Source organism: Vicugna pacos, chromosome 27 (genome assembly GCF_048564905.1).
Source record: "Vicugna pacos chromosome 27, VicPac4, whole genome shotgun sequence".
Lineage (NCBI taxonomy): Eukaryota > Metazoa > Chordata > Mammalia > Artiodactyla > Camelidae > Vicugna > Vicugna pacos.
Window position 1 is genome coordinate 23878420 of NC_133013.1, and position 16532 is coordinate 23894951.

General features: G+C 40.7%; 1 protein-coding gene across 5 annotated transcripts in view; it reads right to left on the reverse strand.

Moving 5' to 3' along the window:
- The window catches only part of SCAPER (S-phase cyclin A associated protein in the ER), a 269359-nt gene that overhangs the window by 32265 nt on the left and 220562 nt on the right, over positions 1-16532 (reverse strand). For all 5 annotated transcript variants that reach the window (XM_031691717.2, XM_072950937.1, XM_072950939.1 and 2 more), the window contains one exon: positions 237-474. In XM_031691717.2, coding sequence (XP_031547577.2) covers positions 237-474 — 238 coding nt within the window. The remainder of the gene's footprint in view (positions 1-236; positions 475-16532) is intronic.

Sequence of the window (16532 nt, forward strand, 5' to 3'; positions counted from 1 at the left end):
CAGCTTTTCCACCTGTAAAATGGGTATAATAGTATTTTGTAGGATAGTCATGAGAATAGATGAGAAAGCATATGTAGAGCACCTAGTACAATTCCTGTAATTAGCAGCTTAATAAATAGTATTTTCATAATTCCCTTTATTGTAGTTTATTCCTTATGCCCCAACCCAGGAGAAGAACCTCACATCATATCTACACAAAATTATTAACTTGTGGATGGTTAACCAATGCCTGGTACCTGAAAAGCAGGCAGATCAAGAGCTGCAAAGCTGTTGAAGAAACGTAAACTCTGAATGGCCACTTGGACTGTGTTCTGAGCGTAACTTTCCTTGGGACTGGTGGCGCCAGGGTCTGAGATTGTTCCGTGGAAGAGGACACAGTAGAGCATATGCAGAACTCCGGCCAGGTCTGTGGCCTGAAGAGCAGCGGTCAGTCCTGTGGGATCCTGGCGATTGTTGTCAAATATGCTGTGCGACCTGACAAAGAAACATTCAAGTCTTGAAGAGAAATCTCCTTAAAGGATGTTAGCATTTTTATAGGTCAAATGGAACAAGACAAGCAGACCGTTAAAAACAAACCATCTGAGCTGTGCAGTAAGGTAACAGGAAACCTCCAAGAGTAAGTGCAGCCCTCCCCGCCCCAGCGCACCGTGGCTCGCCCCTTTCTCCCGCTGGGAGACCCAGCTGCCCGGCTGGAGCAGTGGCCGACAAGCATCCTGCAGCTGGGGCGGAGCGCCACCGGCCTCTGGGCCCCGTGCAGCCTCGGCAGCCCCACTGCGCTGAGCTTCTAGGTCTGGGGGAACGGGGCAGAGACCACGAGAACTGTTGGGACTCAGAAATCAAAAACACCATGGCTTCCTTTCTGGACACACAGGGCAATCTTCTCAGGGGAGGCAGTTACCAGGAAAGCATGAGGCCTCAAAACCCGAGTCGCGTGTCGGTGTACTGTGACAGGGAGATTTTGCAACTGCCTCTGAAGGCACAGGTCCATCCTCAAGGAGTACTGGCAGGACAGGTCGGAGGGGCCAGACTCCTAAGGACAAGCCAGTGCTGGATTAGCTTCTCACGAACCACCGTGAAGTCAGCCTGGCCACGGGGGCAGCCAGTGCTGTGGAGGAGCCAGAGCAATGTCAGTGGCACACAAATTCCCAAAATCAATAGGAAAGGCAAGTGTTTGCCTAGTCCACCTCACTCCTGAACTCAGGTGTACACGAGGCATCGAGTGACCAAGAGTCTGCAGCTTTAGTAACTGTGTCTGCCAATCATTTATTCACCCTTTTTTCCCCTGGAAACTGTACCTGGGTTTCTCTCTGAGGAAACACCTCTCCCCTTCTCAGGGCCAAGGTGTTCCGGGTGGGCCCCTTCCCATTCACGCTGGCTTAAGGGTGCGTAGGCCTACGGTGAGGGGCACATTTTCTCTCTGACTGCTCAGCATGGTTCAGGACGGCGCGTGTCATGCCAGAGAGAATGGAACGGAGGGAGATTCTTCTGCCGAAATGCTTGGAAAGAAGCCCTCACTTTTCCTCCACTGGGTCTGAATCTGAATGTTAGGTCTGCAGCTGCTGCAGTCATGTGTTCTAACCACTGTGCACATCCTCAGGTCTCCCAGTGCTGTTCCAAGTGGGCCAGTCACCTTCCGTCAGGGGAGGCAGCTTTTTCTCAGGAAGGGACGTTACAAGTCCCTGCTCAGCGTCTCTCCCTTCAGTCTGGTACGATCTGCACGATCCCGAGCAGAAGCATCTTTATGTTTCTGCCACGGGATTACGCCCTGCCCTACTTGTAACCCTGACACAGGTTTCCCCCTATTTTTGTTGTCGCTATTGTTGCTTTGGTTCTTTCGGCTGGAATCTACAATGGGAGAGAGGCATGAACGATCTATGCTTACGTCTTTAACTTGCCCAGGAGCACTGAAGAGAAGCCACTAACTAAATAAGAATTTGAAAGTGCTGGCTGGCAAGTTTCTAGTATCATGTCTGGTTTTCTAATCCATAATTTTTTTCTGAAGGGATTATTTTATTCATTTTAATTTGCTAACTGCATGGAAGAAGAGTTTTGTTCACAACCACGGTAAGCGTTTACTTCCGGAATGTGCACTACTTCTGACATTGCTGAGGACGTGGGATGACACTGCACGCTTGATCTCATCTCAAGGAAGCAGCCCTTCTGAAATACTGTCATCTCATTTGCACGGCAGGGCCTGCTAAGTGCATTCACAACTTTCACCTCATCTCAGTCTCAGCTCTTCATAGTTGGTGGAGAAAGTATCGTTCTCCCCACTGCACACGCGAAGCAAATGAAACCTAGAGAGAGTCAGTGAGATATTTTAGGTCATACACGTTTGTCGGTGGCAAAGGCAGGGGTACCACCAAATACTTTTGACTCTCTTAAAGGCAGTGCTTTGTCTAAAGACCAAAACAACCAGGCCAAACAGGACGTAACCTCTTCTTCTGCCTCCAAGCCTTCTCTTAAATCAAATTTTCAGATTAACTGAACACTGTTACACAAAGTACACAGAGACTGTAATGTAATTTTGTATCATCATGGAGAGACCACTTCTTGTCTTATGGGACTCAGTAAAAAAAAAAAAGTTCATAAATGATATTTATTTGCTTACAGGCACATCTGAACCTTTACACAAACTGTTAGCTAATGTCCGCTGGCCGTTCCTTCCTTCCTTCCATTATAGCCCTGAGTTAGGGGTCAGACCCTGACTAGAGACATGAGCAGAGATTAATGTGTCTGAGTTTATGATACAGGTTCCAAAAAGGGGTCTGTGTTTGTTTAACACTGACTGCCTTTTAGAACCAATGACAAGTCAGAAGACATTTCTCCCTAAAGCTAATTTCTAATAGGCTTTCAGAACCTTGGGGGTGAGTGACATCATTGCTGGTGACAGCAGTTTTACTGCTCTGTGATTTCAGAATGGGGACCTCCTCCTTACTGCGTGTGTTGTTTTTAAACTGATTATCAGCATATTCAAATGCAGATATTCAGGAATACAGCTTTATCAATTAGAACACTTTATAATAGCTAATCTTTTTAAACACTTATTAAATAAATGCTATTACTTCGTCAAAAAAATTTTAAAAAGCAAGTGAAAGCCATGAGAAGAGTTCCTCCTCTCTGCACCCTGCCCTATTTAGGAAACTACTAAACTATAAAACAACACATTTCAGGATCTTTTGCAGTATTCTTCTGATGAAATAAAAATGATGACTCAGAAAAATCAATTAAATTAGCATTCAAGAACTCAGATGTGGAAATAGTTCAAAATTGTGTATAATATAGCTTCTTCATGGAAAAGACGATTCACTTTAAAATGATCCTACAGAATGCAGAGGGTGGAAGGGAGGGGGGAGGGCTTGTCTGCTGCATTCGGCTTCCACAGGACTAATGTAGACCTGAAGGGACTTAAGAGAGAATGTTTACTTTTGATTTAGTTTGAAATACAGATAATTTGTCCATGAACAGGCCCCTGGCTCCTGTTGGTCTTAAATGTCAGCTATAATCACTTTAAGCCTAAATGTTTATAATAAAAAAGTAAAAGGCCTTATTCATATCAGGCACAAGTTATAAAAAGTTTTCTTTTAAAAATACACGGAAGATACGAAAAATCAGATCTGAAACCTTTTGTATATTACACTCTGAGATCTTCTGAATTTTACTGGATTTTAAAGTGTTTCTCTTTGGTCTCTAGGACTAGAGGTCTTAGTGGCATGTTCATTTCTGTTTATTAAAAGCTAGATTCAATCAGAAAAACTAACTGAGTCATCAACACTCCTGCACAGTTCCTGAAAACTCTACTCTGCTTTGAAGGAGAGGATAGCTGGGCAAAAAAAGCAATGATTTGTGAGCATGAATCAAGTGTTATCCAAGCCATCTTTGGTATTTTAAACTACTTACGTACCAGACCTTATCTGGTCCAAAAAGGCAGCTGTGACAGCCCCAGACAGTATAACCCCCTTTTCCCATTTGTTTCTGGCTTGTTTGCTCTTGCACCCTTGTGTCCCAGACTTCTGGCTTGGTAACGTCCATCCTGATCTGTTCAGTGCTGGTGATCTTCCAGACTGTTCTCCTAGCTTCTTGGATTTTGGCTTTGTTCCCTCCCTTAGATCTGGAATTCCTGAGGCACCTTGTCAGAATCTCCCATTTTAGCCTCTGAATCCAGATTCACTCAAAGGTCTGCCTAGTGCTGGGAGTGGGTGGGATTAAGCCACTGTCTCTCCCAATGATGGATGTGAACTTCACTGCTCAAGGAGAAGTGAATTATTTCTTAGAGAGGTGTTCCAGTAGTGGGCTCTCACGCACTGAGAAAGCTGACCTGCCAACGGTAATACCATCATTCATCAGGCTTTGCAGTGAGCAAAAGGGACATGATGATCTGTCATATGCTCTCATTAAAAAAGCCAAAGTACCCGTACTCGAGGAACAGTGACCACCCATGATGTGCAAAGTCCAGGAGACCAGGCCCTGTCCTAGAGGAGGTTACAGACTAGTACGGGCAGGAGGGTGCATCAGTTTCCTACTGCCGCTGGAGCAGATTATCACAAGCTAGCTGTTCAAAACAACACAAATTTATTCTCTTATAGTTCTGAGGGTCAGAAATCCAAAATAAGTATCACCGGGCTAAAATTAAAGTGTTACCAGAGCTGTGTTCCTCCTGGAGGCTGTAGGGGCGAATTTATTTCCTCGCCTTTTACAACGTCTGGAGTAGGGTTCCGTTCCTTGGCTTTCGGCCCCTTCCTCCGTCTTCAAAGCCAGCAGCACAGCGTCTTCAAGTCCCTCTAACGCTGACTTCCCTGCTTCCCTCTTTCACTCACAAGGACCTTTGTGATTACGCTAGGCCCACCTGGATAATCCAGGCTACTCTCCCAGTCTCAGGATCCTTAATCATTTCTGCAAAATCCCTTCTGCCATGTGAGGTTTACATTTGTATTTATTTGTAAGTTCTGAGGATTAGGGTATAAATACCTTTGGCAGGGCATTATCCCCCAACCCATAGCTTTTTTTATTGTGGTAACATACACACAAAATTTACCTCCTTAACTATTTTTAAGTGTACAGTTCAATAGTATTAAACATACTGTGGTGCAACCATTACTACCAACCATCTCCATCCTGTAAAGCTGAAACTCTGTTACACTCGTTAAACAGTAACTTTCCATTCCCCCTCCCCCAGCAAGCACCATTTTACTTTGTTTCCATGATTCTGACTACTCTAAGTAAATTATATGAGTGAAATCATTATACACTATTTGGTTTTTTGTGACTGGATTATTTCACATAGCATAATGTCCTCAAGGTTCATCCGTGATGTAGCACATGACAGAATTTCCTTCCTTTTAAGACTGAATAATATTCCATTATATGTATATAACAAATTTTGTTTATCCATTCATCCACTGATGGACACTTGGGTTGCTTCCATTTCTAGCTACTGTGAATAATGCTGCTATGAACATGAGTATACAAACATGTCTTCAAGATCCTGCTCCTAACTCTTCTCAATATACATCCAGAAGTAGAACGGCTTGATCATACGGTGATTCTATTTTTAATTTTTTGAGTAACTGCCATAACATTTCCCACAGCAGCTGTCCTATTTTACATTCCCACCAACAATGCGTAAGTGCTCCAATTTCTCCACATCCTCACCAAAGCTTTTTTTTTTTTCAGTAGGCATCCTAATGGGTGAGGTGATATATCTCATTGTAGTTTTGATTCGCATTTCCCTATGATCAATGATGTTGAACATTTTTTCAGGTGCTTATTGACCTTTTGTATATCTTCTCTGGAGAAATGTCTATTTAAGGCTTTTGCCCACTTTTTAATTGAGCTGTTTGTTGTTGAATTTTAGGAGTTTTCCATAGTTCCTGGATATTAATCAGGAACTTATCAGATATATGACTTGCAAATATTTTCTCCCATTCTCTGGGTTACTTCTTTACTCTGCTGATATTATCTTTAGATGCACAAATCAAAAAAATTTCCATGCAGTCTGTCTACTTCTCATTTGCCTGTGCCTCTGGTAATCATTTCCAAAGAAATCACTACTAACTCCAATGTCATGAAGCTTTTGCCCTGTGTTTTCTTCTAAGAGTTTAAAAGTTTTAGGTCTTACATTTAGGTTTCTGATCCATTTTACGTTATGATGTTAAGGTAAATGTTCAGTTTCATTCTTTTGCTTATGGATATTCAGTTTCTCCAGTACCATTTGTTGAAGAGGCTGTCCTTTCCTATTCAATGGTCTTGGAACCCTTGTCAAAATCATTTCACTACCTATACAAGGGTTTAAGTCTGGGCTCTCTACTCTATTCCATTGCTATATACATCTGTCTTTATGTCAATACCACACTATTTTGATTACTGTATCTTTGTACTAAGTTTTGAAATGAGGAAGTGTGAGTCCTCCCACTTTGTTCTTCTTTTTCAAGACTGTTTTGGCTATTTGGGGGGTCCCTTGAGATTCCAGATGAATTTTAGGATGGGTTTTTTTTCTATTTCTGAAAAAAAAAAAGCCATTGAGATTTTGAGAGGGATTGCAAGGAATCTACAGATTGCTTTGGGTAGTAATGACATCGCAGGAATATTGAGTCTTGTAATCCATGAACATGGGATGTATTTCCAATGTATGCCTTCTTTAATTTCTTTTGGCAATGTTTTGTACTTTTTCATTGTACAACTCTTTCACCTTCCTGGTTAAGCTAATTCTTAAGTATTCTTTTTGATGCTACCATAAGTAGAACTGTTTTCATAATTTCCTCCTCAGATGGTTCCTTGTTACATGTATAAAAATGCCACTGATTGTTATGAGTTAGCTGACTTTGTATTCTGCTACTTCACTGAATTCAATCATTAGTTTTAACAGTTTTTTAGGTGGAATCTTTGGGGTTTTCTACAATGTAAGATCATATCATCTGCAAATAGAAAATCTTCCTTCTTCCCTTTCAATTTGGATGAATTTTATTTCTTTTCCTCACTTAATTGCTTTGGTTAGAACTTCCGTACTATGTTGAATAGAAGTGGCAGAAGTGGGCATCCTTGCCTTGTTCTGATATTAGAGGAAAAGCTTTTCTAGGTTTTTTTAGCCTCTACTTCATTGATTTCTGCTCTTATTTTTATGATTTCTTTCCATCTACTAATTTTGAATTTTGTTTGTCTGTTCTTTTTGTAGTTCCATTGGGCAAAAGGCTAGGTTGGTTGGTTGAGATTTTTCTTGTTTTCTGAGGTAAGCTTGTATTGCTATTAACTTCCCTTTTAGAACTGCTTTTGCTGGGTCTCACAGATTTTGGATCATTGTGTTTTTGTTTTCATTTGTCTCTGGGTATTTTTAAAATTTCTTCTTTGATTTCTAGTCTCCTAGTGTTCTGGTCAAAAAAGATGCCTGATATGAATTCAGTTTTATTAAATTTACTGAGACTTGTTTTGTGGTCTAGTATATGGTCTATCCTGGAGAATGTTCCATGTGCACTTTTAAAGAATGTGTATTCTGCTGCTTTTGGATGAAATCTTCTTTATATTTACGTCTATTTGGTCTAATTTCTCATTTAAGGCCAGTGTTTCCTTATTGACTTCTGTCGGGATGATTTGTCTATTGATGAAAGTGGGGTGTTAAAATCCCCTACTATTATTGTGTTACTGTCAATTTCTCCTTTTATGTCCATTAATATTTGCTTTATGTATTTATGTGCTCCTATCTTGGGTGCGTACGTATTTACAATTGTTATATCTTCTTCTTGGATTGATCCTTGATCATCGTGTGATGTCCCTCTTTGTCTCTTAGTATAGCCTGTTTTAAAGACTGTTTTGTCTGATATAAGCATTTCTACCCCATCTTTCTTTTGATTTCCATTTGCATGGAATACCTTTTTCTAAATCCTCACTTTTCAGTCTCTGTGTGTCTTTAGATCTAAAGTGAGTCTCTTGTAGGCAGCATATATATGGATCTTGTTTTTTAATCCATTCAGCCACTCAATATCTTTTGATTGGAGCATTTAGTCCATTTACATTTAAAGTAATTATTGATAGGTATGTACTTATTGCCATTTTGTTAGCTGTTTTTAGATGTAAGTTTTGATATGCTGTGTTTTCATTTTCATTCACCTCTAAGTATTTTCAAATTTTCTTTGTGATTTAGTTCTTGATTTTTTAAGAGTGCTTTAATTTCCACAAATTTGTGAATTTTCTAGTTTTATTTCTATTATTGATTTCTTTTCTTAAACATTTTTTATTGATTTATAATAATTTTACAATGTTGTGCCAAATTCCAGTGTAGAGCCCAATTTTTCAATTATACATGAACATATATATATTCCTTGTCACATTTTTTTTTCTGTGAGCTACCATAAGATCTTGTATATATTTCCCTGTGCTATACAGTATAATCTTGTTTATCTAGTCTACATTTTGAAATCACAGTCTATCCCTTCCCACCCCGTGACCCCTTGGCAACCACAAATTTGTATTCTATGTCTATGAGTCTGTTTCTGTTTTTTATTTATGTTTTATTTGTTTTGTTTGTTTTTTTGTTTGTTTTTTTAAATTCCACATATGAGTGATCTTATAAGGTATTTTTCTTTCTCTTTCTGGCTTACTTCACTTAGAATGACATTCTCCAGGAGCATCTATGTTGCTGCAAATGGCGTTATGTTGTCGGTTTTTATGGCTGAATAGTATTCCATTATATAAATATACCACATCTTCTTTATCCAGTCATCTGTTGATGGACATTTAGGCTGTATCCATGTCTTGGCTATTTTAAGTAGTGCTTCTATGAACATTGGGGTGCAGGTGACATTTTGAAGTAAGGTTCCTTCTGGATATATGCCCAGGAGCGGTATTCCTGGGTCATATGGTAAATCTATTCCTAGTCTTTTGAGGAATCTCCATACTGTTTTCCACAGTGGCTGCACCAAACTACATTCCCACCAGCAGTGTAGGAGGGTTCCCTTTTCTCCACAGCCTCTCCAGCATTTGTCATTTGTGGACTTTTGAATTATGGCCATTCTGACTGGTGTGAGGTGATACCTTATTGTAGCTTTGATTTGCATTTCTATGACAATTAGTGATACTGAGCATTTTTTCTTGTGTCTATTGATCATTTGTATGTCTTCCTTAGAGAATTGCTCGTTTAGGTCTTCTGCTCATTTTTGGATTGGGTTTATTATTGATTTCTTACTTGATCTTGTTATGGTCAGAGAAGATATTTTGTATGATGCCTATCTTTTAAAGTCTACTGAGACTTAATTAGTGGCCTAGTATGTATTTTATCCTGGAAAATGTCCCATGTACACTTGAGAAGAATGTGCATTTTGTTTTGGGGTAGAATGTTCAGAAAGGGCATTTTTCTGCCTACCATAGGGGGCCTAGTCATTCATGAGTCATTTATTCAACAAATATTTACTGAGAAACTACTTTGTGGCAAGTACTTTTCTAGCCACTGGGATTCAGAAATAAAATCTATATTCTTTTTCTCATACAGCTTACATGTTAGTGCAGGAGATATAATGAACAAATAAATATAATATGTAATATATAGTATGGCAGGTGTGCTAGGTTCTCTAGAGAAGCAGGGGACATGGGTAGGGAGTGAAGATGGGGGTGTGTGTGGTGCTATTTTATATAGGGTGGCTGAGGAAGCCCTTTCTAAAGTATTACTTAAGCAGAATTCTACAGAAAGTGAGGAAGAAAGCCATGTGGGTGCCTGCAGCAAAAGTGTTTTTGGCAGAGGAGCAGCAAGTCTCAAGGCTTAAGCCAGGACCATGCAAGACATATTCAAGAAACGGCAAGAAGGCCAGTGTGCCTACAGCAGGTTAAGTAAGTGGAATAATAATCGGGGATGAGGTCAGAGAGGAAACAGGAAGAAGACAGGGTAGGGTCTTGTAGATTATTGTAAGGACATTAGAATGATTTTACTGAATGAGATGGAAAACCATTTTAAGGTTTTGAGCAGAGAAGGGATGTAATATGACTTTGGTTTAAAAATAATCACTACAGCTCACTGGTTTAAAAGTTTTTAGAAGAGCCAAGGCAGAAGCAGAGAGGTCAGATAGGAGACTGTTTCGGTCATCCAAGTGGGAGATTACGGTGGTGAACCAGGATGATAGCCATGGATGTGGTAAGAAGTGGTTGGATTCTGAAAATATTCAGAAGGGAAAGTCAACAGGATTTCCTAATAGACTGGATGTAGGTGTGAGAAAAAGAAGAGTGAAAAATTGCTTAATGGTTTTGGCCTGAGTAATTGAAAGAATGAAGCTGCCATTTACAGAAATGGGGAAGACAGTGGATAGAGCATGTCTGGGAAGGACAAACAAGGAATTCAGCTTTAAGCTTGTTAAATTCAAGATGCCTACTGGACCTCTAAGTGAAGATACTAGATTGGAAGTTGGATAAAATGAGTTTCCCAAGGGTAGGGAATTTTGTCTGTTTTGTCCCCAGGACTTGGAACAATATCTGACATAGAGTAGCCACTGAATAGACATTTGCTGAATAAATGAATAAATACATAAGCCAGAGTTCAGAGGAGTGATCTGCGCCTGAGATATCTGGGAGTCATCAATACACGGAGGGTATTCAAAGCCAGATCATCTAGTGAGTGAACAAAGATTAATCTGCAAATTGAGCCTTGGGATACTCTAATATGTAGAAGTTGGGGAGATGAGAATAAAGTAGCAAAGGAAACTGAAAAATAGGAACCAGTGGGGTAGGAGGAAAATTAGGGAAGTGTGGTGTCCTAGAAGCTAAGTAAGGATAGTTTCAAGAAGGAGGAAGTAACACATAAAAGAGTTGAATGAAAAATAAATGAGGCCTAAAAAAGGGTGAAATTTATAGAAATGACTATTAAAGCCTATTTTTAGATTATAAAAACTAACTGCATATGTTTAGGATAGGAAGAGGGGAAGTGAGAGGGGACTGGAAGACAGCTTTCAGTGGTGGGGGGGAGGAAGACTTAGTAAATTAGCTGCCTCCCTGTTTAAATGAAGAAACAGTCTTGCTTGATTCCCCATTAACCTAATCTAATTTTGACTGAGCTCACACGAGTACAGTGGACACAAGTGGAAAGGTTTCTCCTGCTCCACTGCACTAAACAACTGTTCTTGGGGTATGGGGTCCAGTACTGGAGGCAGCATTACATTCAGGACATCGATGTATCAGAAAGTTCCTAAGGAAAGTGATTTGTGTGGTGAAGTATTTGGAAACAATGTCACCTGAGAAACATTTGAAGGAATTGGGAAATTTATCTCAGAACTGGAGAATATAAAGGTTATTTTCAAACTGAAGAGGTTATTACACTGTTATTTATTACCTCAGAGCAGAGATGTTACCCAAAAGCAGATATTAGATAAATTTATGGGAAAATTTCTAATAATTACAACACCCAAAAGTTAAACGGGCTGTGGGTGAGGTATTACATTCTTTTCTATTCTGCAAGTAAGAGGAGGAACATGTTCACTGAAGTGGCAGAGGGCACTCAAAACTCAGCTGGGCATGGGACCGGAAGGTGCCTAAGATTCTGTTCCATTCTGCAGTGTAGGAACAGAAGTGAATCAACTTCGAAAATTATTGTCTCCTACACACACACACACACACACACACACACACACACACACACACACACACACAATCTATACTTTATGTATACAGGAGTTGTTGAAAATAGCTTGCTTAATGGAGGTCTAATTTGGAGCCCTGTTGAAAGGAATGAGGGTGACTTAGCAGAGATGTGACAGCAAGAGAAAACTCAAGGTGGCAGAGATGCATGTGTAAGCACTGTAAGATAGTCTGGAAATTTGGTCAGAGAAGAGGAAAAATACAAGGGCAATTAATGAGTGAGAACATTAGGTAGAGCGAGGCTGGTTGATACCTGGATTTTTCCCCAAGTACCTGGTTATGAGTTTCAGCAGAACTCAAAGAGGACTTTTGAGAAGGAGAACTTCCTGGGAAGAGCAGTGATGGACAGTGAAAACAGACATTCTTGCTGTTTGGGCTCAACAACCTACAACACTCTGAAGAAAGAGGAAGACAAGAGGACACCAATGAGAGTGGAGGGTAAAGGGTGAGGCCCCTAAGAGGAAATTCTGGTCTCTGGCAGAGGTCTGAATGGAGGCCCGAGAAAGTGGAAGATAAAGAGGTGATGGGCTCAGGACAGTCCTGGGACAACCAAAGGTGAAAGGAAGAAAGGGCGCGGAGGAGCAGAGATGCAGCAGCTCCAGACGACTGGGAACAGCACAAGGTCCCAGACCTTCCTGCAGGTGACGGGCTGTTGTCCAAGAACACCTCTCAGGCGGGACACTTCTGACTTCTTCATCTTCAGTTTTCTCATAGTCACTGTAAACAGCAAGGGGCCGTAGGCTGATTTTGGCTAGTTTAGCTGATATTTTGTGTTTCTCTTATCTTCAGCATTTGGCAGTTAGGCTGAAGGAGCTCTGCCAGAGACTGCGTTGCTGCCAAGTGAAAGCAGTTACTTCTGGGCAAGGAACTGGGAGTAACAGGGAAAACCTGTCATGTGCGGGCTGCGTGGTGTGGTTCCCTCCGGCCTGATCTTGCTGGATTCCACTCTTGCCCTTCTAATCCATTCTCTACAGAGTAAACAAGTGCTCTTTCTACTTTTTAAGTAATCAGATCATGTTGGTCTCCTGCTTAAATCCTCCAAGGGCTTCCCATCACACTTAGAATAAAATGCGAACTTCCACCCTCTCTGCCCTCATCTCTTGGCCCATACTCTCTCACTTCATCTTCTAGCACTTTCGCACTCATCACGTTCCAGCATCCTGCCTTCTCTGTTTCTGGTACGTACCCATGTCAGATATTTGAGAATCATCAGCTTGCTATTCTGCTCAACTAGAATACTCTCCCCTTTCGTCTTTACAGAGCTGGCTCCTTCTTAGCTTCAGTGCCATCTCCCCAGAGAGGCTTCTCCAACTGTTCGATCTACAGAAGTCCCTGCTCGAGTCACTCTGCTACATTACCCTGCTTTATTTTCTCATGCCACTACCACCAGCTAAAATTATATCATTTGTTTGTTGGTTTGTCACCTTTTTCTCCTGTTAGACTGCAAGTTCCACAGAGCAGGTGTTTTGTTCACCACTGGATCCTTTCTGTTTATACATATATTTGTTTTCATATTCTTTTTCATTAAAGGTTATTATAAGATATTGAATATAGTTCCCTGTGCTATACAGAAGAAATTTGTTTTTTTAAATTTATTTTTATATATAGTGGTTAACACTGCAAATCTCAAACTCCCAAATTTATCCCTTCCCACCCACTTGCCTTCGGTAACCATAAGTTGTTTACCTATGTCTGTGAGTCTATTTCTGTTTTGTAGTTGAGTTCAACAGTGTCTTTTTTTTCCTTTTTTTTTTTTAGATTTCACATATGAGTGATATCATATGATATTTTTCTGGCTTACTTCACTTAGAATGATGATCTCCAGGTCCATCCATGTTGCTGCAAATGGCATTATTTTATTCTTTTTTATGGATGAGTAGTATTCCATTGTATAAATATACCACAGCTGCTTTACCAGTCATCTATCGAGGGACATGTAGGTTGCTTCCAAGTCTTGGCTGTTGTATACAGTGCTGCTACGAACACTGGGGTGCATGTATCTCTTTGAAATAGAGTTCCCTCCGGCTATATGCCCAGGAGTGGGATTGCTGTATCATATGGTAAGTCTATTTTTAGTTTCTTAAGGAATCTCCATACTGTTTTCTATAATGGCTGCACCAAATTGCATTCCCACCAGCAGTGTGGAAGGGTTCCCTTTTCTCCACACCCTCTCTAGCATTTATCGTTCATGGACTTTTAATGATGGCCATTCTGACTGGTGTCAGGTGATACCTCATTGTAGTTCTGATTTGCATTTCTTTGATAATTAACGATATTGAGCACTTTTTTCATGCACCACTGGATTCTTAATCACTTGAGAAGCGTCTGGCACATAACAAGTGCTCGGTAAACAGTAATTAATAAAGATTTCCTAAAGCAATGGAAGGAAGAGAGGGGGAATGGTCTCAGCAAGGCATGCCAAAAGCATGTAGGCCTTGGACATCTCCTTCTTATGTTAGGGGAAGAACATGAGATGTGGGCAGCCCTTTCTCCTACGTCAAGAGTAGGCCAGGAAATGGGGCCCTGGCGCAGGTCAGTGGTACACACTGGTGTTTGCTAACACTGCCAGTCACAGCTGTTTCCCGAGTTCTTGTTTTATTTCTGGCCTGGTGCTAGGTGCCTGGAAGGGAGCAGTCTGGATATTTAGTCTCTCTCCTTAGTGAAACCTTTTAATTTGAAGACATAAAACATATAATCAGGACAAAAGAACTAAAGAATTAGAAGTAGACAAATATCAAGTATGAGGTATAAACAGTAGGTGCCCTGTCCTCTTTCTGAGGCAAGCATTTTTTGATTGAATTGGATAGGATTGGATTGGATTCTGAAAGACAAAAGTTAAAGATAACTAAGGTTTTGGGTCTTAAGAATCTGTGCAGATGACTATAATCATTAACAGAATAAGGTAATTTGGAGGAAAACTTCAACTTTGGTTGAAAGTCAATGAGCTTAGAATCTGACATACTAAATAAAAGTTCCTGGTAGAAACTGCCAGTAGGAATTCCAACAGGAAACGTCTATCAGGGCCTTGTTTATGAAGATAGTTTGTGCCTGAACTTTACTTGCTTCTGGCTTGATTTACTTTTTACTATCTATTTTTTTTCTAATTTTTCATCTTTAAAAAAATTTTTTTTGAAGTATACATTTCTGTAAGTCATATCACATCTTTTGGAACAAAGTGGGATACAATACATATAAAAATAGCACACCTAGTTCCACTTGCTTAGTTCAAATTATATATACTTCATTCCCCATCTCCCCAAACCAGCAAGCCAAGCCCTTTGTCCAAGGACAGCGGCAAAAGATGCCAGGAGAAAGGTGACAACACCAAGTATGAGACTGCAGAGAGAACAGATACCGATGAGAACACGAATGTGGGAACACACTTATCCCTAGACGAGGTTGGAATGTGGCAGACTGCGTCTTTCAAACATAACCACAGCAATATCTCTGGTACAATATGCTCTTCTAGAACATTCATATTCCCCATGAAGAGATGAAGTCTGTTTCTCTTTCCTTTGAAGCTGAGTGGGACTCTGTGACTGCTGTGATGTCAGTGGAGGGGACACTGTGTGACTTCTGAGGTTAGGTTATAAAAAGTGATACAGTTTCCACCTGGCCCTCTCACTTGTCAGGATGCTTCTCCATGGAACCTGCCACCACGCTGTGAGGGAGCCCAGATTAGCCTCTGCAGAGAGACCACATGGAAAGGTCCCCAGCAAACAGCCAGCGTGAATCACAAATGTGTGAACAAGCACTCAGATGACTCCGACCTCCAGCCTTCACGTCCTCCCACTGAGACCCAGACACTGTGGAACAAAGATGAGCCATGCTCCCTGTATTTTGACAGAATTTTTGACACACAGAATCTGTGAGATTAACAGATTATTGTTTTATGCCACTAAATTTTGGGGTAATTTGTTACATGGCCAAAGGAACTGGAGCAAAGAGAAGTTAAGTAAAGGAGAACACGTGGGAGGGTGAGGCCAGAGAAGCCGAGGGAGAAGAGAGGGGTCAGGACAGCCTGCATGTTGCCAAGGAGCAAGTGGCAGCGCTGGGAGGGAGCATTAGGGAGACAAATCACAGCCTGTAGAAAGAGAGGCTTTTAAGGCATTAAAACTGATCAATGACAGAACAGGCTCCCTTAGTAAATAATGAGTTTCCTATCAATGAAGATGTTCAACTATAGGCTGAATAAGGTTACTTGAGAAGTTCAAATCTGAATGGAAGATTGGGTTAAGGTGATTTTAAGGTTCCTTCTAGTCAATGGACTGTGATAGCAGATTAGATCTGGGGTGCAGAGAAGAGCGATGAGACAGATGACAACTGGAGCTTGGTGCCTGGGAGACTAGTGATGCCACACATAAAGAGACTATGAGAAGATTTTTAAATGTTCTTCTTTTCCATTCCTTTTGCCTTTTACCCAGATGACTCTCAATGGTCTTTTCTACTTTCTGCTGCCTCTCTAATACATTCTTCGCATGGTAACTTCCAAACATGGTTCTTAGTGTGTCACTGCCCTGATCAAAGGCTTTTAATGACACCACTGCCACCACCACATTCAATAGATCATTTTATGTATCACACAGTATTTTTGTATTTATTATCTCACTTGAACCATAACAGTCTGGGAGGCACTACAGTCACCACTACCTACATTACAAAATCCAGCTGAAGTGAGTACTCTGTTCATTCTTTGTATTTTTCTGCCTTGGTATCTTTGCTTATGCTATTTTCTTTGTCTACATTTTCCCCAACTTTAAATGTTCCAACATTTTTTTTAATCATTCAAGGCCCAGATTAAATTTTAGTTGCTTTAGAAAACAGCTAATTCCTACAACTAAGAGTGCTCTCTCCCTCCACCAATGATGATGTGATAATTCAGTATTTATTAAGCATTTACTATGTGCTGGGCAGTGCACTAAGTG